At 38.3% G+C, this 26,444-nt stretch overlaps 1 protein-coding gene and 1 pseudogene across 1 annotated transcript in view; both read right to left on the bottom strand.

Moving 5' to 3' along the window:
• The window catches only part of SRBD1 (S1 RNA binding domain 1), a 197,631-nt gene extending 172,979 nt beyond the window's left edge, over positions 1 to 24,652 (bottom strand). Inside the window, exons 1-5 of the mRNA XM_069494081.1 lie at positions 24,606 to 24,652; positions 19,066 to 19,145; positions 16,023 to 16,203; positions 13,528 to 13,911; positions 3,958 to 4,124 (exon numbers count right to left, since the gene is read on the bottom strand). Coding sequence (XP_069350182.1) covers positions 3,958 to 4,124; positions 13,528 to 13,911; positions 16,023 to 16,203; positions 19,066 to 19,145 — 812 coding nt within the window. The 5' untranslated portion in view covers positions 24,606 to 24,652. The remainder of the gene's footprint in view (positions 1 to 3,957; positions 4,125 to 13,527; positions 13,912 to 16,022; positions 16,204 to 19,065; positions 19,146 to 24,605) is intronic.
• Positions 1,907 to 2,655, bottom strand: LOC138399594 (small ribosomal subunit protein eS6-like; annotated as a pseudogene).
• Positions 24,653 to 26,444: the final 1,792 nt, after the last annotated feature.

The following is a 26,444-nucleotide window of genomic DNA, read 5'->3' as shown; positions in this document are numbered from 1 at the left end:
TACATAACCATAATATAGCCACCAATGTCAGGTAATTAATACTGATATATTAGTACCATCTAATCCTCAGACCTCATTCAAGTTTCACCAATTGTCCCAATAATGTCCTTTATAGAGGATTCAGATTAGCATTATGGGTTGCATGTAGTTGCCACACATCCATAGTCTTCTTCAAACTAAAGCAGTAATTTAGTATCTCCTTGATTTCAAGGCCTTAATATTTCTGAATACTATTGGCCGTTTATTTTGAAGAATGTCCCACAGTTTGGGTTTCTCTGATGTGTCCTTACAATTAAATTCAGAAGGTAAATCTTTGGCAGGAATATCGTAGAAGTGACACCGTGTTCTTCTCACTACATCCCATTAGGTGGCAAAAAAAATTGTCCCATTACTAATTAACTTTGACCATGACAATTAAGGTAGTGTCTGTGGGTTTCTCCATGATACAGGTACTCTTTATTCCCCTTGTAATTAAGTATTTCATGGACAGGTACTTTGAGTAATTATCTCATTCCTCATTAAACTTTCAATTTAAAAAAAAAAACTTTCAATTTATTCACTGATTTATTTATATCACATAGACTCATGATTTCTTATTTTATTCAGTGGTTATAATCCATTGCTATCACATTTTCATGTTCAAATTGTTCCAGGTTTGGCCAGAAGTAGCCCCTTTTAGCTAGCTTCTGTGTCCTTTTGACATAACCCTGTCATTCTGTGAGCACCTCCTTATTCTCTGGCATAAGTTATTCCAGGCTCATCTTCTACTTTCCCTGCCCAGCCCTGAAATCAGGAGAATGGTACTTAGAAACCAAGTTATGGGTATTAGACATGCTCATTGCTACTGCAGTATCACTGCTCAAGAAAGGTACACCTAGCACCCATAACTGGTTTCTAAATACCATTCCTGACAAAAAAGAACCTGGATTCCATGTAAAAAACCTGATTCCAGTAATCAACATACAGGGATCAGTATACAAGCAGGGACAAAAAGAGGGGCAGGTACAGTAGTTCCCCGCTTTACAAAAGTTTTTCACTGTGACTATACAATTCTATTGTTACTTTTAATGCTTCTCATCCTATTTCGTTGTACCTATTTATAGGATCTGCCTAATAATGGTATCACTAAAATGATGGCCAAAAGCTAGAGAATTATTAAAAATGATTGATGGGAAAGAAAATTAAATCTACTTATATATTTACAAAAAAAAAAAAAAAAACTAAAAGAAGAATGCAGTCCTTAGATTACAACCCTTAGATTATGTCTTTTATAGTCCTGGAAGCCCAAGACTGTTTTCAAGGCCTAAAGCCTACCAGGGTCTTTTTGAGTAAAGACCAATGCCTGTTGGCCTGTATATAAGGAAGAAGAGAAGTACTTTTAGAGAAAAATATAGGGTACTTTTCTTACTATCCAGAATCATATTCTTTAATTCACTTTTAATCATGACCCATATTAAGAAATACATTTCTATAATCCAGTATACATATATATACTGCATAATTAAAACATTTCATGAAACTCATATTTTCTATTCTCTATTTCATTTTTTTAAGTGGCATGACTTATTAAATTGGTTTTATTTCTCATGTATAGGTCACAATTAACAGAATGAAAACCAATGCTCTAGTTATAGAAAATGCTGAACTTAAGGAAAAAATAGAGACCATATCTCATTACCAAAAAGAAACCTCAGTCTTATCGAAAAAGATCTTCTAAGCCCTAGTCAACATCCTTGCCTAATTCAAGGAATATTCTCTCACTAATATTCAATGTATGCCTTCCTCTGGTCATAGAAACCCAGGGAATGGAACTCTTTTGAAGTAGAAGTGTTTTTTATAGAAAAGGAAAATAGTAATAATCATCTTTTTTTTTATCTGATTTTATTTATCTGTTACTCAGACAATTTTATTTCTGATTGGACTCAGAAGTGGAAACTCTTAGAGAGGACAGCCTATGTCTCTTGGCAATCTGATCCTGGCAGTTCCCTTTGGCTTCCTTCATCCTCTTGGCCAAAAGTTTAGAATATTCTGTGGCCTCTTCCTTATTTTTCTTGGTACAGTTTCTTCAGAGCAATGCACTGGCGTTTGTGTTGCAGGACATGTAGAACAATAAGACACTGAATCTTGGGTGCTTTGGTCCTACATTTCTTACCTTCTTTGTTTAAGGACTTTATTACAAAATATTGGTAGACATCATCTTCTTGGAGAGATTAAAAAGTTTATGGATTCTGCTCACTCTTTTGAGCCCCAGATCATGAGGCACCATAGTATCAGTCAGTCCAGGAATATACGTCTCTCTTTTTTTTTTTTTTTCACAATAACCAAGTTGAGAACATTCAGATTGGCAGACACAATGCAACCCCCCCAAAAAATGTGCTTTCTTTCTCCACTTCTCCTTGGTTTATGACAGGAATGCCCCTTACTCAGTAGCAGGCAGACAAGACCATGGGTCAAGACACCCTGCTTCACGGAGAAACCTTGCTTGTTGTTTCCACCACTGATTCAGACCACATAATCTTTCCATTCTTCACCCAGAGCATCAGCAGCAACTTCTGTAGCCATACACTTCTCATAAATAGTACCAGGTTTGCATTAATCATCCACCTCAATGAGTTTCTGGCAGCCAGTTGCTGGGAAGGAGATATACAGTTTCATCTTGAAGCAGCTGATAGCCTCCAAGGCACCATGAAAAATGGTAATAATAATCTTTATATAAAGCTTCTATTTATCTCCTGTATAACCAAATAATGTTAGAATACCTTTAATTTTTTAAGCAAACTATTCTTGCTTGTCTGTGACACTTTCCTCAATTTCAGGGCCCCAAACCCTCAGACTTTCTTAATTACCTTGCCTTCAACCAAACAGAAAGCTTATGTCAGAATTTGCAAACTGCTGGCTTTAAAGATGTGGCCTGTAGATGGTTTTGTTTGGCCTAGAAATTTCTTACATAGAAATCCAGATTACCAGCTTCTTTTCAGAAATAAAGACATCTAGCAACTGGGCAAACAACTCTGCATGACAATCATCTGTAGGAGACAATTAGGGTTGCCCCTCTTTGACAGGACTTGTAATCTACAGTTCTTATCCCCCATTTTTGATATTAGCCTGGCCCTAGAAGATTTATGATACATCTGAGACCATTTGATTAGCAAGTAAAAATAACCCTAATTACTTTTAGGATGGCTTGATGGTAAGATTATACCCAATTTTAATCAGGTCCTTGTTGTAGACTTGAAAAACATACACATTAACATAGTACCTGTAGGAGACATGCAATAAATGCACAAGTGGTGAACAGTCTTTTAATAAGCACTATTGAATCATATGGTCAGTCTTATGGTCTTTCTACACATATTTCTGAGTTAAGTTCAGAGGCATAATTTTTTTTTTTTTTAAAAAGTTACTTTCCATTCTATCAGTATATTAAACTTATAATCCACAAATATTAAATTACTTCCATTAAAAGAATGGAAAAAGGAAATATACATATGTCCTACCAAACTCTATACTGCCCAAGAACTATCCATTTAGGAACTTTATGGAATTAAGAGGACAATGTTATACAAGCTGTTAAAACATTTAGACTAAAATGTACTTTTCAGAGTTTCCTGCTGACAGTACTAATTTTGCCATTATGCCCAATCATTTCTATGAGAGAAGATGACTGTCAAATTCTAAGGCATATATATACTTTCACTGCAAACCACCTTTTTTCTGACACATGCCCTAGCTATGCATAAACACACCAGCAGAGGGACTCCATACACCCCTAAATAAGTAAAACAGAAGAGACTTTCTCCATCAGAAGAGGACTATATTCAGATTACAATAATTCAAGGAAACAAAACACTGGAACTGTCCAAATATACTGTGATTCACTTCCTCATAGTTTCTCTTCATTGGCTTACATACCCTTTGTCCCCTTACACTAGGTTCATCTCTTCCCAGGTTTCTTACCGTAGCTCTTCTAGTGTTTGTCGAACTTCTCTCAAAGAATCAGCATCAAGATTATTAATGAGCTCTTTTCGATAACGTACAATGAAGGGAATTGTGTTATCATCATTAAAGAGACGAATGATATTGGCACACACCCAAAGTTCAATATTAGTTCTCTCAGATAAAACCTGCAAATCAAAAACACTTAGTGATTTAAAATACTAAAAATTAAACATCTATATTATAAAATATAATTTAAAATGTAGTATCAAATATTGTTCTCTAGTCACTTAGAAACTCCTTGCTGTGGTTTTATATAAAAAACTATATAAAATACATACATGTATTAACAATCATAATTGTAAAACAGACATTTTACCAATTCAGGAAAATCCAATCAAAACCGCTGCATCATTCAAATTTCACAATGTTCAATGAGAGCACTTTTCAATTATGCAGTGATGCACTTTTCATCTCTCAGACTGACAGCAAATATCAAGGACTCACCATGTCAGCAAGAGTATAGGGGGAAAGCATTTTTAATCATTATTAATGAAAAGCTACAATGAATAACCTCTGGTGAAAGAGCAATTTGGCAATACCTATCAAAATTTGCAATGCATAAACTCTTTGACCCAGTAATTCCACTCCTGGGAATTTATCCTGATATATATATGTTATATACACCTCTAGAAAATATTATTTATAATGATTTTTTTTTTTTTGAGAACGGTTTCTGGCACAGTAAAGGTCAGCAAAAACCTCAGTTTACAAGGGAACTGATATATAAATTATAATACGCCCACACAGTAGAATACCATGCAACCATGCAATCAGCTCTGTATGAACTGATATGGAATGATTCATAAGAACTGGGAACAGAAAGGTAACTGGGTGGTTAAGTATTAGAGTAGGAAGATTTTTCTGTATGTTTTGAATTTTATATCATGCCCAAGTTACATATTCAAAATAATTATTTTTTAAAAATAAGTCTATAGGTCTCAGGAAAATGTACATGTAAGCAGAAAAGTTTAGAAAAATCAGCCCAGAGAAGAAAAAGAATAAAGCACAATTTCAGCAACTGTTCTCAAAAATCTAAGCAGTTTTTTCAAAGTAGGGGACAAAAAGAATAAGTTTTATTATTATTTCAATCTTTGTATCTATGACCTGCCCAAAACTGGGGGGAAATAAACAGGGAAATATTATTAAAGAATTACCATAATCCACTGATTAACAAAATCAAGTCAAAATATAACACACTGAATTTCAAAACTTTATGAAAGAAATGGCTGAACTTCAGAGACTATAGAGGATACCTCATTCTCTAGGCATCTTAAATCCTGAGACGACAGCTTATCACCCAAATTTCTCATAAGGGCGCTGATTTCACATCTCCAGCCCTGACTCTCTTCTATACGAGTTCCAGACTCATTTAGCCAAACCATTTGACATATTCTCTTGGAAATATAATGGGCATCTCAAACCTTGCATATTCAAAATGATCTTCCTCCGAAATTTATTTCTCCTCTAGTTTTTCCCATATGATGTCTATCTGAAGAGCAGTTCAAGCCAGAAAAGTAAGAGTCTAACTAGTCCATCTCCTTCAACTCTTAAATTTAATCCATCTTAAGAACCAGTCAACTTAAACTGTAAAATGTTTCCTTAGCCTATCATTGTTCCTCATTTTTTCTGCCCCACAACCCAGCCTAGTTCTAGCCTGGACTCCTGAAATAGCCTTTAATTGTTCTCTCTGCATCCACTCCAAGTCCCATCTATTCCAATTTCCATAAAGCAACAAGAATGTTTCTTTCAAAATGTATATTGGATCATGTCAACCTGTCACTGACTTCCCATTGCATTTGGAATCCAAACTCCTTACCATGACCCAAAGACATCAGCCTCCTTCTCCAACCTCATCTTATCTAGTCTTCCCCAATCATTAGAAGCCAGCCCAATGGCCTTCTCTCAGTTCCTAGATCAAGTCCAGTTGCTTCCCTCTTAAGAGGCCTTCCTGAGGATGCTCCCTCATTCAGAAATGCTCCTGTTGCTTGTTATCTTCCCTAACCCCTACAAAATCACACTTATTAGAATCTTCTCCCTCAAATCTGTACCTTCTCCTGTCTCTTATTTCAGTCAACATCACCATCATTTACCACAGAAACCTTAGGGGATATTGTGGTTACCTCCCCATTATACAGCAGCTATGTGGCTTGACAGCATTTGACCCAAGTCCAGCTCCACAGCACTTGGCTCAAGTGTTGTTTTAAGAATTAACAACAGCCAGAGTGTTATATTGCCCTGGCCAGAGTGATTAGCCCAATCAGCATGAAGCTCAAGATTTGGACTAGAACTCAGAACCCAAGTACAATTTCTTCCTCTGGAGAAATACAGTTTATAGAGGCAGAAACTCGAAACTGTAACTACTTTGCTATCATGAGGATGGTGGTACTAAGAGAATAGTAGAGAGACTGTTTCAGTGCACTGACTGAAACTTTCTTGTTATGTAAGTCAATAAATCTCTTTTATTGCTTAAACTAATTTGTGTTTTCTTTTATTGTGACCAAAAGCATTCTAATCAATGGCCTCAGTGTCACTATGTGTTCTCTATCACGCCCATCTACTCTGTCACCAAGGAGGCAAAGAGAACTTCTAAAATGTCTGTTCCTTCCCCTCAATTCTTTCTACTAATAGCATCTTTTATCTAAACCATATAGCAGTTGTTTGTTTGTTTTTTGTTCTCTATGCCTTCCACCCATCCTCTCTGCATTACTGCTGATTATATTTCTAAAATACAGATATAATCAAGACCCTTATTTTTTCTCTTTTTTGAACTTACGCTCCAATGACTCTCATCTACCTACTGGTAAAAGTCCAACCACTTCCCTCCTGAGAGGCCTTCATAACACTGCTCATGAGGGGTTAGCAATCTAGAAGGGAAGATAAAATACTAATGCAAATAAGTAGAAATAAAACATCATGTACCAGGCAATAAGTGGTATATGTTTTCAGAGAAGAGAAAGAGCTCCCTGGGGTAATCAAGGGAGGCTTACTGCAGGGGTAGCATTTCAGGTGGCCCTTGAAAATAGGCAAGATTCTGAACGATAGAGATGACAACTGGAAACAAGCAAAATGTTCATCATTTTGGGACCCTGTGATTGTTAGAGCAACCCCTGAGCTCCCACTACCCAATAGCTCAGCTATTAAGTAAAAGAAATCTAAAACAACTAAGACTCCAGACCCACATCAGCACAGTACTAAGTTGTAACAAATCCAGACAGTATCATATGAGTTAAGGTTGTGTATGCTGCTACTTATACAAATTTGCTCCTTGAAATTTAGGCTAAACAAAACTACATATAAGCAGTCATCACTTTTGGGCCTCCAAATCACCAAATTTCTTGTATATTGATTTAGTCAAACATTTATTTTAGGTCATATTATATGTCAATAACCATACTAAGCCAGTGATAATCAAGATGTAAAAAACCAAGTTCTTCTTCCCAAGGAGCTAACAAGCTAACATAAGAAGACAGACAGACAAGTAAATAGTTGAAATACAATATAATTTCTACTCTTTGCAACAACAGAAAAATAACAAGAGAACGAACGTATTTCCAGACAGTTAAATGGGGAGCAGGGATTCCAGGAAGAGAATAGCATATGAAAAGCCACTGCACATTTTTTAAATTGCTAAAAGTTCAGTAATGCTGAATTGTACAAGGGCTGTAGAGATCAGGTGAGAAATGGAAAAGGGGAGGAGGTGGGACAGTGAATTCTATAGAGTTTGAACTTTATCATATACTCAGTATGAAGTCATTCAACAATTGATCTGCTCGTTGCTTGGTTTCAGCTGGACCTTTTGAGGCCATGAGATCTGTAGACTACAGCAATGGTTCACAATGTGTGGTCCCTAAACCAGGGCATAAGCATCATCTGAGAACTTATCAAAATGCAAATTATTGGGTCCAAAGAGCCACTGAATCAGAAACACTGGAGCAAGGCCCAATAATGAGTGTTTTAGAAAAATTAGGCAAACAACAAAAAAAAAACTAGAAGAGTTAAAAGTAGAGAGCAAGCCTTAGGGATAGGAAGGGATAGGGCAGGGAACTACTATAGTTTATACTTTTAAACTATGCACATTTATTACTTTATTTTTTTTTTAATTAACTGGTGGATAGCGATCAGAGTCAGAGGGAAAAAAGGTCGTGTTGAGAATTTTTTCACCCCTAAGAATTAAATAGGGACTTTTTTTGACTATTGTTCTAAGCTAATACCTATATAAAGTTTATTATGTTCCAAACACTTTTACACATTTAATATATACTAATTTAAACTACATGAGATACGTACTATTATTATTCCCCTTTTACAAATGTAAAAACTGAAGCTCAAAGAAATTAAATAAATTGCCCTAAGTTCCACAAGCCACAGCACTACTTCAAAAATTTGAATTGTATGCAAAGCAAAATGATTTTAGAGGGCAAAAACACAAATAAATCAAATGTATCACTTCTCTTCTTGCAGATAAGTAAGGCAGGGTGACTTCAAACTGCCCTCTGATTGTCTAAAACTTCCAAGGAAATGCCTTCTCCCAAAATGTCCTGAGATTTACTCTTCCAAAGGGAAATTCCCATTCCCTCAGTTAAAAAGAAAATACCTGATATCAAGCAAATAAACTATAGCCTCAATCATCCAGGCAAAATCTGAATTTTAAAAGAACATTTAAGTTAAATAACTCTCTAATGGGTAGAATTAAGAGACTTTTCCATTCAAAATAATTCCCAGCCATTAGACACCTCCCTTCTGGAAAGCTGTTGATTCCAGCTGCTGCCCTCTTTGCCCTTACCTAGTTATTTCATGGTATCATACAAAAAAAGTTTCCTTAAAGACTGCAAAAAGAAAAACTAATCTATGATGTTAGAAATCAGAAGAGTGGTTACAGGAAAGGGAAGGGGGAATTGGAAAAGGGTATGAAGGGGGATTCTAAAGTGTTGTTAATGTTCTGTTTCTTGATCGGGAAGCTAGTTATGTGGTTACACTTTTGAACATTCCTGAGCTGTATACTTAGGTATAATTTTCTGTAAGCTATGCTTCAAAAAAAGTTTGTTGTTTTTTTTTTAAAAAAAAAAGCCCACAACAAATACTTCCAGCTAAATTATATTAACAAAAAATACCAATATAATTTATTTTATTTAATCTCTCCTGGGACAAACAGGTTAAACTTAATAAGAGGCCCTGCTTTATATGCAGAATTGCAGTGAGATATGCAACTCAGATACTGGCCGCCTTTTTTTCTCACTTCTTTCCCCAATATTGTCATCCTATGCTTTAATCCTTACACAAAAAAAAAAAGTAGCCTGAAGTAACCTGACGTTAACTAATCAGTTATTTTTCTATTTTTCTGTCTCCCTGTCCCTACCTTATGAGAAAAGTAATCCACTTTTTGTTGTTTCTCATTTCTTTGGAACTTTCTGTCTATCAAACCAACATCCTCTCCTCAACTCATTGAAACTCTTATTCTGGCCGGGTGAGTTAGCTCACGCCTGTAATCCTAGCACTCTGGGAGGCCGAGGCGGGAGGATTGCTTGAGCTCAGGAATTCAAGACCAGCCTGAGCAAGAGCGAGACGCCGTCTCTACTATAAATAGAAAGAAATTAGCCAAACAACTAAAAATAGAAAAAATCTGCCGGGCACTGTGGTGCATGCCTGTAGTCCCAGCTACCCGGCAGGCTGAGGCAGAGGATTGCTTGAGCCCAGGAGTTTGAGGTTGCTGTGAGCTAGGCTGACACCATGGCACTCTAGCCTAGGCAAGAGAGTGAGACTCTGTCTCAAAAAAAAAAAAAAAAAAAATGAAACACTTATTCTATGAAATGAAGTGTTGCCTGGTTCTGGAATCACAAATAAAGGTAACTGAAATATTTAAATTTGTTGTAATTTTGTCCTCTTTATAAACCTAAAAATAAAACAAGTGTTGGCTATGTAGTTTTCACTCCCCAAACAAGACAGAGACATTCTTGTAAAAAAGAGTAGAGTTTCCAGAATTGTGAAACACACCTTGAAGAGAAAAAAATAGAGGACCAAGGCATCATGGTGGCCAGGAGTCATAGGGAATAGCACACAAAATGAAGGAAATATAAATGACATTTCCACATATTCAATTAGTAATAATTAATAATTTATATACAATTAATTTCCATTGACCATTCCTTGCTAACACAGTACTATTCAGGATGTCCCCAAAGAACTTGGACATACAGACATATCTTTTGTGACAGATAATATACATATCATAGGCATTTTATTGAGTTTAGTCCTTATCCAAATGTTTAAGAACTTCCTGATTTTCTGACTTGGTATTATTTGCCTCTTGCTCTTGTCAGTTCCCTGTTTTTCCTCCACCTTCCACTGTTCTCAACCATATCCAGAAGCAGCAACAAAGTTTTAAGACAAAATTATATTTTCTCCCACAAAATTTCTCCTGGTTAGGGGGGAATTTAAAAAGTGTAAGAAAGGAAATCCACATATACCACAAGAATTGTCTGTAAAAGTTAAGTTAAAGTTGGGGAAGGATGACAGTATCTGGTTAAATAAAAAGAACCTAAACATGTAAATTCACACAAATAGTTGCCCAGTTGCAATTTTCCTAAAGCCACCTAGAAAATGCTGAGCTTAATAGTTGCCATCAGATTGCTCAGCAAAGGTGGGAGCTGTAACAACCACTTTTCCCAACTTGCAGGCAAGGAGTGCCCAGATTCCCAGAGAATAGGCTTTTAGCTGTCAAAAATCACTTACAATAAGAAAGAGGAGGAGGAAAAAACTACTTGGAATTAAAAGGAAAGACCTATATTTTCCAAGAAGGCCAAAGGCCACAAAATAGTTCTAGGGCCTTAAAACGAGGTAATTTACTCCCATTTGATAGTCTCACAACACAACAATGGACATTGCTGCTACTGGCTTACAAACGAAGCCTTCTTCCTCTGCTTTTCTTCTGTCACTCACCCTCTGACAACTGGGCACCTGTTTCCTACCATACATTTTTCCTTCCTCTTTCTACTCAGCAAGTAATCTTGCCTTTCTCTTAGAATGTACCAAAAGGCTTTGTTTAGCTGCTTCTTTAGTGACATTACAGAACTCATTAGCGAACCCAGATAACCACTCCTAACAAAAATAAAAAGTCCAAGTTAACAAACTGCAACACGCTTTCTTCTCTCAAAGCTGTGAAATCAACTTTAGTTATACCTATTATAGAAAAGACACAACCTATAGGCACTAAATTATATAGACTGTACAAACAAAAATGTTTTCTGGCTATTTTAATCCTAGCTATAAATGATTTTTATATTTTCCATTATTTCTAATAATCCATCATGATAATGAATAAAAGAATGTAATAATAAGTGCCTGGTATGGAGCCTAGCCCAAAATAAGTCATCCATAAATAAGTATTGCTATCCCTTGTCAAATAAAGTTCTGTAAACAAACACCTTAAGGTATTATGGTAGTGATAAATAAGAAACCTATGGAAATCTTTAAGAGAGTCTCATCATCACCTATATTAATAAATTTACATTCTAAAGCTAGACCTTGAAATAGAAACTTTCAGTTGGCCCACAAACACCTCCTTTTCTCAGAGAAACATTCTCCCCCCGCCCCCAATGCGTGCACACACACACATACACACACGCACACACACACACTGGTGGACCCTTGACAACCATATTTCTGCAATGCAATGAGGCCTCTGTACCCTGGATATTGGACCAGAGGTAGATAACTGACCCAAATTCAGCCAATCAGATTCTCTTCCTAAAATTTGGAATTGGAATGCATAATTAGCTGGTCAGTCTATGTCACTAATAAAACTAATGGGAAACGAACAAGGGAACTGTCATCTTCCATCCTCTGTAAAGAAGCAGTGAAATCTGGTCTGCTGAGGGAAAATAATAAACAGACAAGCAACAGAAATGGGTGATCATAAAACACCAGAGAGAGAAAGCTGAGAGTATCTTCTCCAAGTCCTCATGGTTTTCCAATTTCTGGTTCAAGTCCTTTAGGAGACTTGATCACATTCTGTCCCTTTTGTTCTTTGAAAGGTCCCTGTGTCCTTGGTAATAAACTCTTTTCTACTTAAGCTCATTAGAAGTAGGTTTCTATTCCTTGTAACCTAGAGACAAGACTAAAATAGGGTCATTTTCTTCTCTTTCTCTGAAACAGAGATTAGGGGATGGGGTAGAGGGCAAAGTGTCATAGAGAAAGTAGCTCTTGACCTAACTATGAATAATTTATTCCTAAGTGTCCAAGACCAGAGACCTCATGGTCTTTGAAATGTTCCTCCCTTCTTCCTGCACACTGTCAACTACCAGGGATGAGTCTATGTCAATAATAGAAATAAGCTTAAAAGCGTTAGTAAAGGGAAAGGGGAGGGAAGTGGGACATGTCCACCTGCCTCTGTAGGCCTGGTCTGGGACCAAGAACTCTGCTCTTTACAAAAGCCTTCAGAGTGATTGTGATGCAGGTGGACCATGAACCACACTTTAAAACATTGCCTTGTAGGTCTAAATGAACAAAGAAAAAGAAGGCATAGAAAGGAGCCCAATATACTGTTTCTCCAAGATACCCTGGACTATTTAGTTCAGAAACAAGAGTGAGAGGAAAAGCTATGAAGCAACATCCTACTCCTTAGTGGCTCAGAGAGAACAAAAATCATGATTAAAAACTACTGGTGACATTCTACTAATAGATAAAAAAGGCAGCATGGGTAAAAAGACATGCCTCTGGAAGAAATAAGGTGATACACAGTCACAGACTGAGAAGTAGTATTAGGATCAGCAGAGGCCCTGGACGCTACAGCCACAATTCATGGCAGGGGAAGGCATACATGTCAGAGTCACATGGGACAGACAACAGGGAGGGAGGTCACCCCAACTACTCTGAGAGGCACTGCCATAAATAATTAAGTTTGACATGGTTCCACAGTGTGTCGGAGCAGATAAAAGGTTGAGAATCACTGCTCATGAGCCACCCTTCAGGTCCCCTCTACCGTCCAAAGCCAGTTAAAAAAAAAAAAGCCAGGAGAAATCCAATTTCCTTTGTAGTAAGAGATATAATTCTGGCACCTCAAATTGGAATTCTTATAGAATTTTCCTTTAAAAAATTGCTAGTCCTTATTTGTAGTATATTACAACAGTACGCTAAAGGTTAAAAGATGTATTAATATGAACAGCCAATGACCTAATCACCTGTCCTACTTTTATGGGGAAATACAGTCCAAGTTCAAATAAAAAACTTAACAACAAAACTTTGAGGGCCCAATCTGTTGGTACAGTCTGTCTACATAGTGTATGTTCACTAAAACTCCAGGGCAAAGACCTACTTTGACTGAGGTCAGAACTCTGAGCCAAAGAACTGATGATGAGAAGCCATAACACAAAACAGTGTACCCACGAAAGGAACCAGCAGCCAAAGTCTCCAGAAATCACTGACAAAACGGAAAAGAAAACTGAAAACTCCCGGCCCTTCCCTTGGCCATTACAACCCTTACGCTAGAAAGGAATCAAACCACCTAAAGTGACAGAAAAAGGCTGCACATACCTGTACTATATCCCAGTTCATTTCCACCTCCTCTTTAATATTGCTGGCATTTGCTGGAAACTTGACAGGCTGCCCCTGAGGACACATTTCAGTCTTCATTTTCTTTAAAGGGGTCTGACCAAATGCAAAGTCATCTTCATTCTCTTCCTTCTTGCATGCACCTTCCCACGTGGTGCTTGTGGACGGCGTCTCTGTACTGTTACTCCCACCCTCTAAGCTGCCGGCTTTGCTGGTTTCTTCAACTTTCAGCTTTTTGGTCCTTTGAGCTGAAAATGACTGAGCTGAATTTTTCCGTTTTGTCTTTGCTGGTTTCAGTGTCTGTATAGTATTCAATTTACTTTTTCTGTCTTCCAAATCAACATCAGCAATAGCCACAGGGCTATTCTATCAAACCACAAAGAGAATACATGAGAATTAGATGATAAAAACCATTGCCCTGGAATATTAATCAGAAAAAAAAATGAACAAATTATTGATATACACAATAACTTGGAAGGATCTCAAGGAAATTATGTTGAGTAGGGAAAAAAGCCAACCTCAAAATTACATGCTATATGATTTTATTTACATATCATTCCTGAACAGATTAGTACTTGTGAGGGATCAGAGGTGACAGTGGGAAGGGGATAAAAGGGAGAGGGGTGTGTATACAAGGGCAACACTAGGGATCCTTGTGGTGATGGGTCTGTTCTGTGGTGGTGGATACATAAACCTACACATGTGATAAAACTGCATAGAAATAATACACCCATACACACACACATGTATACATAAATGAACACAAGTAAAACTAGAGAAATCTAAATAAGATCAGTTGATTTTATTAATGTCAATATACTGGTTGTGATATTTTACTTACTTTTGTAAGATGTTACCATTGGGGGAAACTAAATAAAGGGTACATGGAATCCCTCTATTCTTTCTTACTATTGCTTGTGAATTATTTAGAAATAACAAGTTCATTTTTTAAAAATGAGTAAAGCATAGGTCTACACATGCCAAAAAACCAAAATTAAAACTTGCAATCAAAGTCAACCATATGGGGGGAGAAGAATCTCACACACTCATAAAACTCAACAGGCTTCACCTGCTACCAATTTATGCCGAAGGCTAGAGGACAGAAGAAGAATGACAACAGGGTAATGTCAGACATTTTTGTCTAATAGGAGTCCACACAACTGCCTAGGAACTACTCTCTGCACCACTGCCTCACCACCCCCCATCTAAGTGAAGCTCAGGAGTGAAGGAAAGATAGCTGGCATTCATCTTGACACTGGAGATAGAGTGGTAAAAAAGATAAAGACCCTGCCTCTAAGGAGCTTCCCGTTTCACAAGATACCCTGTTCTCCGTTATCTAAGTGACACAGATAACACAAACACAAACAACTCCCAATCTAAATTTCAGTCAAAATGTAATCTTCTCTCCTATCAAATATAGTTTCCAGAATTACTGAATATTAGGATCAGAGCAGAGATATGAAGAATGACCCCTAGGCCTATAAGAGTTGATAATAACCTAATCAAATGAATTGGCAGAACTAAAGAAAGTGTTGATCATAAAGGGGGTTGTCAGCTACAGAGAAGCAGAAAAAGAACTACAGAAAGCAAATACGATCAGCATTCTTCAAAGTAATGTATGAAAGGGAGGAAAGCTGAGCAAATAGATTCTAAGGTATTTTTGTCCCAATGATATGAAAGCCTTGCTGTGAGATGGATACTTCAGACTACCTTAGCTTCATGCAATTAAAACATTCAATTGTCATTGTGACAAGCACAATGCCTAGAACACAGCAGACATTCAATAAACTCAAATGAATTTATCTAATCCTCCAATTCTGAGCCCATGCACATCAAGCAAATTTCTGATTATTATTTAATTCTCTACTTAGTTCAGCCTCCAAAGAGAAAAAGTGTGGGCCATAAGAATTTTAAGTCCTTAAGATGATTATTTCAAACTATTAATTATTAAGCCAGCACTCTGATTATATAAATCACTCGTATGAGCATGGCTGATGTAAAAACACCCAGGAGAGATGTATCAGTTCCTGAAATGCTGACAAAATCATATTCCTGACTTAGAAACCCAGTTAACAACACCTACTCTCTGTATACCATGAGCAAGTCACTGAACATCTCTTGCCTCAGCTTTCTTATCTATAAAATCAGGATAATAATAGCACTTGCCTCAATGGTTGTTATGAATATCAAGTAAAATCACTCAAATGAAATGTTGACCAAGTTGCCTGGTTGATGGTAAGCACCCAAATATTTGCTAATACCACCATCATTACCACCACTACCATACCAAGACCACCTCCTAGGAGAAAGAAAAGGAAATAAACAAAGAAACACAGTGGATCTGAAGATAAATATTATTAAGACCCATGGCAGAGGACACCACTGCTGGCAGTTTTTGCCATCTACATGCTTTGTCCTACTCTGTATAAGGAGAAAGTAACACTAGAACACTAGAAACTTCCCTCTACAGCACCTACCAGCTCCTCCTTAACAGAAATGCCTTCCGTCCCATCACTCATCTGTGGGGTATTCTTCTTCACCCGAGGTGCCCTCTTTGGTTTGGATTCCTTGGGAGCAGGCTGCTTACGGCTTCTAGAAACTTTCGTTTGGGGCTCCCAGGCACTATCTTCCTTGTCATCTTCTTTAGAGGCATATGATCTAGGAGTAAATTGACAGAAGAATTTCCAGGAAAAATAAAACCATTTTGTCAAAGGTAAAAAAAAAAAAAGACATATACTTTTTGAAAAAAACGATAAAGTAGGAGGTGTTTAATAAAAAACGGAATGATAGGAGCACACAGGCTATGAACTGTCACCGTTAAGAACTGAACCAACAGAGCTGTACAGGCACCCATGTAAAAATACCCCAGTATGCTGTAAATCACAGGTTATCTCCATTCTCTTCTCACCTAACAGACAAACACATATACACATACATTCAAGACATTAAAAAAATCATTCATTACCTTAAGTAATTTACTGGGTCATGTTACACCATAGTCAATATGAGCTTTTCAATTTTAACAGTGAAAAGCACTTAAATAAGTTCCCAAGTGCTAATCAAATTCATTCAAATTGTATTATTAATAAGTTACTTAAATCAATGAAAGGAGTGAGAAATAGCTCTAGGAAACACCCTACATTACATAAAAATCCAGCATCAAGACACTTCCAGCTGATTTAATTAACCCCTTTTTTCCTTTCAAAAAATGGATTTGTTTCCAGATCAGATTGGATCAGGTATATCTACAGTACTTTTCTAACAACAAAGAATTAAACTCACAGCAAAAGCAGCCAAGTGAACTCTGTTAAAGGAACATAATGCTCCTGCCAACCCAGTTCATTCTATTTCTACCCTAGTGTAAGAGAAAAATATTAGTGGGAAGGATGACCACTCCCTTCATTGAGACTAGGGAATAGGGATGTCTGGGTGTTTGAATGTTAAGTTCTGACTCGAGGCAAAAATCTGATTGAATGACTTCTTAGCTAAATTATACTCTAGGAAAGCATAATTCTGATAGGTCAAACCACTAGTGTTTTCAAAGTGAATTCCTTTCAGAGGTGGATACTAATAAGTCCAAGAGTAAGCAAAAGAAATAAACAAACAGGAATCATTAGAATCACATAACACAATAGCAGTGGAATCAAAAGGAACTAGAATTAGAAAACCAAGGAATCAGAAAATCAGGGTTTCACTCACACTATAAACAAACTGAGCAGGATGGCCTCTTCCCACCTCAGTCTCATCACTTGTCAAGTAGGGTTACTGACTAACCCTATACCATATATGAATACTGCCAATATTAAAGGGCTTTTACTTACTATGAAAGAAGACACAAGCACAGGTATCATTTTGTTACTCATGAAGCAGTTCTAAGGCAGCTCCTCAACTCTCATTCTCAATCACAAGTGAGCTCTCAGACGCATCTGGCACTCCTTAGAGCATGTCCTTTACATGCCTTCCAGGAACCCCTAGTTTTCATCCTACTTCTGGAAGTTTCTCCTTAGTCCTTTTAACTTCTCCTTCTCTCCCCAACCTCTAAATGTTGAAATCCCCCAAGGCTTAGTCCTCAGCCCTCTCCTCCCCTCTCTCTCTGCTTTCCTGCTAGCTGATCTGATCTTGTCCTGTGGCTCAATTCAGGGATCTCAGTTTTATACATACAGTGTCTTCAATTTGACCTTTACCCTGAGCTTAAGACTTGTATATCCACTTTCACCTGGATGTCTGGCAATCACCTCAAACTTACCAAATCCAAAATAGAACCCCCAATTCTACCACCCCTCACACCTATTCCTCTTCCAGTCACCCCAAAATGCCTATCTTTCCCTCATGTCTCAAATCCAATCTAACAGAATGTATTGTCTACTCTACCTTCAAAATATATCCCAAATTAGACCATTTCTCATCACTTTCACTTTTAGAACCCTAGGCTTCTATAACGATCTGCTTAACTCACTCCCATACTTCCATTATTGCCTCTCTATAGTCTGTTTTCCACCAAGAAACCAGAATGATACTTTACAAATGCAAACCAGATCATGTCACATCCCTGCCCAAAACTCTCCAGTGGCTTCCCAACACATGTCAAATAAAATCCTAATACCCTGTCATAGCCTATTACAACCTACCCATTCCAATCTCATTTCCTATCACTCTCTGCCTTGATGACTCTGGACTGCCCACACCGGTCTTCTTGCTGTTCCCTGAACACATCAAACTCATTCCTGCCTCAGGGTCTTTGCACTTGCTGTTCTTTCTACTTGGAACACCCATCCCCAAGATCTTTGCAAGTTGCACTCCCAAATCTCATTTAGATCTCTTGCCACATCCTCTCAAAGAACTCCCTGACTACTCTATCCAAAACGTTCTCCCAATACAACTACTCAACATGCTCTCTATTCCTTACCCTACTTTATTTTTGTTTATAGTAGTTATTACTGCCTAACATAAATAAATCATTTATTTAACAAATATCTTCAGAGCACCTAACATGGTACTTTAAACAAGAGATTCTCAACCGGGGACATCTGGCAATGTCTGGAGACATTTCTGATTGTCACAACGGTGGGGGCGGGGGGGGGGGGTGCAGGAAAGAGGAAGAGATGCTATTGACATCTAATGGGTGGATGCCAGAGATGCTGCTAAACATCCTACAAGGCAAAGGATAACCCTCACAATAACGAATTATCATGCACACAATGTCAATATTGCAGAGGGTGAGTAACCCTGTTCTAAAGCAATATATAAAACTCTCTACCCTCATGGAGCTTACATTCTAATGTAAATATTATCTGATATATTAAGTTGCTTACTTTCTCCTTATTCAACACTTTATCATCAACACTTTATCTTTAGACAGAGTCTGGAACATAGCATAAGTTCAACAAATATTCATTGCATGAATGAAAGAAAGAGACATAGCTTTCTTCCACCCAAATCATGTAAGGAATTAGTTGAGAATGCAGTACTCCTTAAAATAATCATTATTTACCCACCCCCATATTAAGCCAATATGCTTACAACTCAGAGAGGGAAGAAAATTCATCTTTCGATACCACAGTCTGAACCTGTGCTTTTGCTCTTCCTGGCAATGATGACATCTGGAAGAAACAGAACATGAAATCAGCATGAATAGAATAGTTTGATCTCTTACGGGCTACAAAATGATGTGTCATTCAAAACTAATACTTCATAGAAAAAAGGAGGTTTATTCATAAGCCCAAACACGGGTTTCCCAGCTATATAGATGCCAATTAAAAGACGAGCTAATAGCCTTCCAATGGTTTAAAAACCTTAAGAGGGTGGGCTATATTTTCAAAAATATAAGCTCCTACAGGATGACAATTCTTAGTTTTTTTAGAATTGTGTGCTTGAATATTCTGCAAATGTTATTTGATGATGATACTATGGAGCATTAAATTATAATGTCCTTTATTAAACTATATCTCAAAGACAGAAACATTTTTCCCTCTTCTGTATCTTCTTACAGTATAAAGTAGAGGTCTCTCTACAAAGTTGGCAATGAAATAAATGATGCTGATGGGCTGAATGTACAGCCAAGTTATTCCTAAAACAAGTGAACTATTCTCAGTCAGGCAGAGTGGCTCATGTCTGTAATCCTAGCACTCAGGGAGGCCAAGGCGGGAGGATCACTTGAGCTCAGGAGTTCGAAAACAGCCTGAGCAAGAGCGAGACCCCGTCTCTACTAAAAACAGAAAAAATTAGCCAGGCAACTAAAAACAGAAACAAAAAAATTAGCCAGGCATGGTGGCATGCACCTGTAGTCCCAGTTATTCAGGAGGCTGAGGCAGGAGGATTGCTTGAGCCCAGGAGTTTGAGGTTGCTGTGAGCTAGGCTGAAGCCACAGCACTCTAGCCCCGGCAACAGAGTGAGACTCTGTCTCAAACAAAAAAGATAAGTAATCCCTTATAAAATAGTTACCACATTCAAAGGCCCAGCTCTTCAAAAAAAATTAAGACAAATAGCCAGAGATACCATATAATACAGGAAGTAAATAAATTTACTTTAGCTGTTAAGATTCATTACCTACAGAATGTTTGCCAAACCATAAAAATGGCATTAGACTCTGACAGTTTGGAACACTTCAAGTTCCTAAACCAGTCATATGTTAAAATGCCTCTGGTTCTAACATTCACTTAGAGGAGGAAGTAATCCTTCATAGAAATACTAAAGGGGTTGCCACAAAAGGGAATATGTTCTCCCAGCAGCTAGTGCTCAGAGGGAACCAGGAGAACAAAAGAAATTAGTCTCCAGGAAATAGACAGGATAAACTTCTGTCTTTTCCTTTACTCTTTTTGGGATTTTATAGTTATACAGGCCATTCTTCCTCAAATGAGTACTTCTAGATACTGATCATAAACAAATAGGTCATTGTGATTTCTGTGTTACATATATCTTACCATAATAAAAATCAGAGGAAGTCAGTGTATGACAGAGGTAGCATTTCAAACCAGCGTAGGGTAAAAATACATTATTCAATAAATGGTATCGAGATAACAAGCTATTTCTCTGGAGGAAAATCAGTGTTTAATCCCTAGCTCCACACCATGAACAAAAATATATTCCCCAATGACCAATGATTTGAAAATGTACAAAATAAAACTACAAAAGTACTACAAAAATTAACAGCGACTCTTTGCATAATCTTGAGTAGGGGTAGGGAAATGGAGGTTTTCCTGGGTATGGCTCAAAATTCTAAAACCAGAAAGATTATCTGATTTTATTACATAAAAATTAAAATCTCAGGCCAGTAATGAGAGCATTTGCGAATCAAACCAATTTACCCTGCAGTATCCTCAAAAAACTCACAGGAAGCCATAGCTGTTACCTTTGGAACTAAAGGTGAAGGGTTTAGGGCTGGGTGTAAGTTGCCTGACACAAAGCGTAGGTGCCCTATTCCACTTCATGCTGTAGTATTAGGCAACTGCCTCCAGGAAAAAATCTAGAAGTACATAATCTGGAGAAGGTAAAACAGTCTCTGGAGTAGAGGACACCACGTCTAATTGTAGGCATGGGAACCATACAGACTGAATGCCAAATACAAAAAACCCCAAGTCTGCTTCTCCCACTAAGTTCCCAAAATGCTGCCAGTCAGATCCTTACCCTCTAGGGAGAAGAATGGGAAGGCTTTTCTCTGTAGAATCTGACCAGCCCAGGAGTAAAAACCTGAAGGTGCTAAGCTCCCCATCAAACAACCCACCCAGATCACCTTATAACCACTCCCACCACCCCATTCTACAATATACCTGAATTCAGAACATTCCCATACGGATCACACATCAATTCTATCTCCACACTTCAGCCTTAACAGAAATGTGTTTAAAAGAGGAATAGGCAAACCCTTAGCAGGCTTATGTTTTAATGAACCATTAGCCTTAAAAAAGGCTTCCCTGAAACACATATTTCCAACTGCCCCTTTATTAGGCACCCTGGAGGCGACATGCCATGGAAAGATGAGTAAGAGGTAAGCATTTCTTTTTTCAAAAGTAGAAAAAAAAATTAGTGTACCCCTTCTACCATGTGAGGACACAGCAAGAAAATGCCATCTATGAACAGGAAGTGGGCCCTCACAAGACACCAAATCTGCTGGTGCCTTATCTTGGACTTCCCAGCCTCAAATAACTGTGAGAAATAAATTTCTGTTATCTATAAGCTAAAAAAAAAAAAAGTGTAAAGAGGATGGGGGTGGGAAAGCAGAATCTGCATGAACACATAGGCCAATTTCAAGCAGATCAGATTTTGAAAGTGATTTAGAAGCTGAAGACCTAGAAATTATTTCTAGTAACTATCCCTGGTATATTCCCAGGTCTGTGTATACTCCAATTTAAAGACTAATGTTGTTGGGGCCTGTTTCTCCATCTCCATTTCTCCCATGTCCTCTTACTTTGTATCATAAAACTTGTTAGATTACCCCAAATCTCACCCATTTCCATGGGTTTTAATACCCACATCAGCCACTTATTAAAACCTTGCCTTTATGATTCAGATTTACATAATAAACTGCCTGCCTCTGAAACTATTTACATGCCTCATAGTTACCAAAACGTAACACATCCACAATGCCACTCTAGATAGCTATTCCTTGCCCTAAAACCCATTCCACTCCAGCCTTTCCCATCTCAGTAAGTGGCACCACCATCCACCTAGTTGCTAAGGTGGAACCTCAGAAATTTTTAAACAGTTCCACTGAGTTATAATTGACACGCAACATACTGCATGTGTTTAAATTGTACAAATTTGATAAGTTTTGACTCAAGTATACATATCACCACTATCAAGATAATAAACATATCCGTCATCTTCCAAAGTTCTAATTTCTAAGCCAAAACATTGCAAATCTTTCTTTCTTTCATCTCCCACATCCAGACTATTAGTAAATCACATAAATTCTTTCTCCAAAACATATCTTTTTTTTTTTTTTGAGACAGAGTCTCGCTTTGTTGCCCAGGCTAGAGTGAGTGCCATGGCGTCAGCCTAGCTCACAGCAACCTCAAACTCCTGAGCTCAAGGGATCCTCCTGTCTCAGCCTCCCGAGTAGCTGGGACTACAGGCATGCACCACCATGCCCGGCTAATTTTTTTTTTTTTCTATACATATTTTTAGCTGTCCATATAATTTCTTTCTATTTTTAGTAGAGATGGGGTCTCGCTCTTGCTCAGGCTGGTCTCGAACTCCTGAGCTCAAACGATCCGCCCACCTCGGCCTCCCAGAGTGCTAGGATTACAGGCGTGAGCCACCACGCCCGGCCCCAAAATATATCTTAAATCTCTACGAGCTCCAGTAGGTGTTTAGTCCTCAACATCTCTCACCTGGACTACTGCAATAGCCTCTTAACTGTCCTCCCTATTTCCACTCTTGCCCCTACAACCCATTCACCACATATCAAGGCAAAAGACCATTTAGAAAATGCTTAACAACATTCAATGACTTCCCGCCCCATTCTTCACTTAGAATCGAGCCATATTTTTTTTACCATGGCCTTCTAAAATGCCCCATATAACTCAGTTCTGCCTACTTTTCTAACCACATTCACCACTTGCTCTAGCTCCTCAGCTCTCCTCACAACATTCTTTCAGGCCCTGTAACAAGCATGATTCTTTCCCACCTCAGGCTCATTCTACCCGGAGCCCTCTTCTCCCTGCTTGTCAATTGGTTGGCTCCTTCTCATCCCTTAGATCTTAACATTTTAGGCCTACAATAGGTTTCTCAGTTGTACTATGTTTAAAAAGAACTCCATTTACTTCTTTATACAGTAGTATGTAACATAATCTATAATTATCTTTTTGTTTTACTTATTGTCTGCATCACTCTCAAGGCAGTAAACACCATGCAGGAAACACATTTGCCTTCTTCACTTACATATCACAGTGCCTAGCACTTAACAGCTGCCCTATAACTACTTATTAAATGAACATCAGAATGTACACAAATATGTACTCTACAGAGGAATTTACATTCATTTTCCATCACTATTAGGCAATGCCATAAGTCACACTCACTGCTTTCTTAAAAAAGTGATGGCACATAAGAACATTCCTATTCTTTAGTGACTTGGGATTTTCCCTCCTTTGAAATTTTCTTATCACTGTGGGCACGTGAACATAATCCAAAGCAATAATCCTGAGGTTCCTGTGATGTTCCTAAGGAAGGAGGTACTAAACTAGGGCAAATAAAAATCAGGAGAAAGGGGCAAAAGGACCTGTACACATATAAATATTAAATTCAAACTGGAAAACCAACAATTTAAAAATTCAAGGAGAGCAGAGGGGAACATCTTCTTACGAGGCACCTAAAGAAGTGCTTGGAATGTTAGGTCCTTCCCTGAAGAACCAAAAGAAGTGCTTGGAATGTTAGCACAGATCCCTAAGTCATAAAAACAAAATATTAGAGCCTCTGAGATCAGACAGTCCTGCTATATTCAGAAGCCTGAGATCCAATAAGGTGAAACGGTTTACTCAAAGGAAAGAGATATGTGGCAAAGAACTAGAGCCCAGTGCCCAGAACACCAAGACTAGCCCTGTTTCCCATTCCTTACACATTATGTTAATAACATGCTGTCATGTGGGAGGTTCCAGGAAAGTTGTCTAGAGAGCTCCCATTCATTCCTTTCCTCAACAGTTATTTAGCGCCTCCCAAATGCCAGGCACGCTGCTGAAGATGCCGTTGATTCAGACAGGTCCACCATCTGACAGTGAAAAAGGTGCTTCCTCCCCCATCTCCAGTAATTTGCCGTATAAAAACAATCTAGCTTTGCCTGGGCTTTCTCATGTCTGTTCCTACGCTCTAAGAGCTGCTGCAATTTGACTGAGAAGACGCGCCAGGAGACACGCGGCAGCTGGGAGGGTTTTTCCGGGTGCAGGTTGTAAGACACAGACTGCTGACAGTAAAATGTAATGATACCTCTCACTTTTTAAAAAGGGGAGGTGTTATTTCCCAGATGAGCGCTCAGAACTCTTTAAATGGCCCCAAAAATACCGGAGCCCGGACGCCGGGCTCCTGTGAGCCCTCAGAAAGACCGCCAAGGCGCACAAACAGCTCACCTTCCCGCCGGGCTCGGCAGAATACCCGGGATTCTGTGTGTCACCGCACCTTCCGGTTCCCGCCGGAAGTTTTTCAAACAACGGAAGTCCCGCCTCGCTTCTCCCGGACCAAATCAGCAACACACACTGCCAAGGACTTTGGGCTGCGGGTGTGGGGCGGAGCCGTGTTTTACCGAGGCCGGCTGGAGCGAGGGTCCCGAGGGAGCGCTGGGGTGGGACCTGTTCTTCGCAGAAGTGAAAAATGACTTTTTTTGTTTTTTACGAAGCACACTAAACTCTCAACTCACAGATACAACCAAAGAAATTGGATTGTTTTAAAATTAGGAAAATAAATCTGTTGTTAGTCTGCATTACAACTGAAGATCAAAACCTCTTGGATTTGTTTTAGAAGACTCTAAAAAGAAGCTTCCCACTGCTAAGGACTCATTTCCAGGAACTCTTGAGTACTGAAGACCCTAGCAAGGTATTGAAATGATACACGAGTGTGCTTTGCTACAGATCGACCCCAGGGTGAGCATAGATTTTACTAGATAATTTTTGTGATGGGAAGAAAAGCTGGACTCTTTTTAAACTTAGGAAGTCTCATCTAAAGATCAGTTTCTGACATTGTTTAGGGATTTTTTTCATTCTTAATCCTCACAATCTTATGTTGCCTTTTGCAATGTGGTTCCAGAAGGTCTGGAATTAACCGTCTGCTACAATCACAGTCCGCTCCACAATTTATTGCCCTGAAACAATACTAGAGAATACATTACTGTCTAGGATTATAGGAAGAGAAACCAGGTCATAAAAATCAACAATAATTTACTATTTACCATGCACCTACTTTTAATATTGCATTGTGCTAGAGAGGTTTAAGGTAGGAGTTGTCTTAGTCCATTTTTCTGCTGCTATAACTGAATACCATAGGCTGGGTAATTTATAATGTCAACAGAAAAGAAGACAAACTCTGTAAAATAATTTAAGAAGGTTTATTCTGAGCCAAATTTGAGGACCATGGCCCGAAGCCACTCCCAAGAAGACTTGAGCAAGTGGACTCGCTGTGGTTGGGTTACAGTTTGATTTTTTTATACATTTTCATGGAGACAAGAATTACAGGTAGAATAATAAATCAATACATGGAGGGCATACATTGGTTTGGCCCAAAAAGGGCAGGACATCTCAAAGCCGGGGCTTGCAAGTCATAGGTGGATCTAGGGAGTCTTTAGTTGACAATTGGCTGAAAGAGTTGGGTTTTGTCCAAAAGACCAGGAATCAGCTGAAAGGAATGTTTAAGTGTCTTCTGTCTTTCACATGATGCTACACCAGAATCAGGTTGGGAAGTAAACAGCATCATAAAAACCTGTTTGCTTAGTTGTTATTTGTGGGTGTGACTCAACAGGCCCCCTTAGAAAGGAATTTTTTGGGGAGTGGGAGGGCAAAGAAAAAGATCAGAGTTCAGTCCTCAATAAAGAAAAGATATTTATTTGGCTCACAGTTCTGAAAGCTGAGAAGTCCAAGACTGAGGGCCTTCTTGCTGCATCAAAGCATGGGGGAAGGTATCACATGGGAGAGGAGAGGAGAAGAATGGAGCAAATGAGCCAAACTCCCAAAATAACTAACCACTACTGCAATAATAGTATTAATACGTTCATGAAAGCAAAGCCCTGGTGACTTAATCACCTCTTAAATTTCCTACCTCTTAATACTGTTACAGTGGCAATTAAATTTAAACATGAGTTATAAAGGGAACATTCAAACCATAGCAGAGGTGAAGCAATATTCTACAAAGTCTTTTGACATAATTCCTACCCTGGAGGAATTTATAAACAAAACTAAGGACTAGATACAGCAACAAGA

The sequence above is a fragment of the Eulemur rufifrons genome, chromosome 19, assembly GCF_041146395.1.
Source record: "Eulemur rufifrons isolate Redbay chromosome 19, OSU_ERuf_1, whole genome shotgun sequence".
In the NCBI taxonomy this organism is placed as follows: Eukaryota; Metazoa; Chordata; class Mammalia; order Primates; family Lemuridae; genus Eulemur; species Eulemur rufifrons.
Note: the sequence above shows the minus strand (reverse complement) of the source record. Positions and strands in the feature narration are given on the sequence as shown.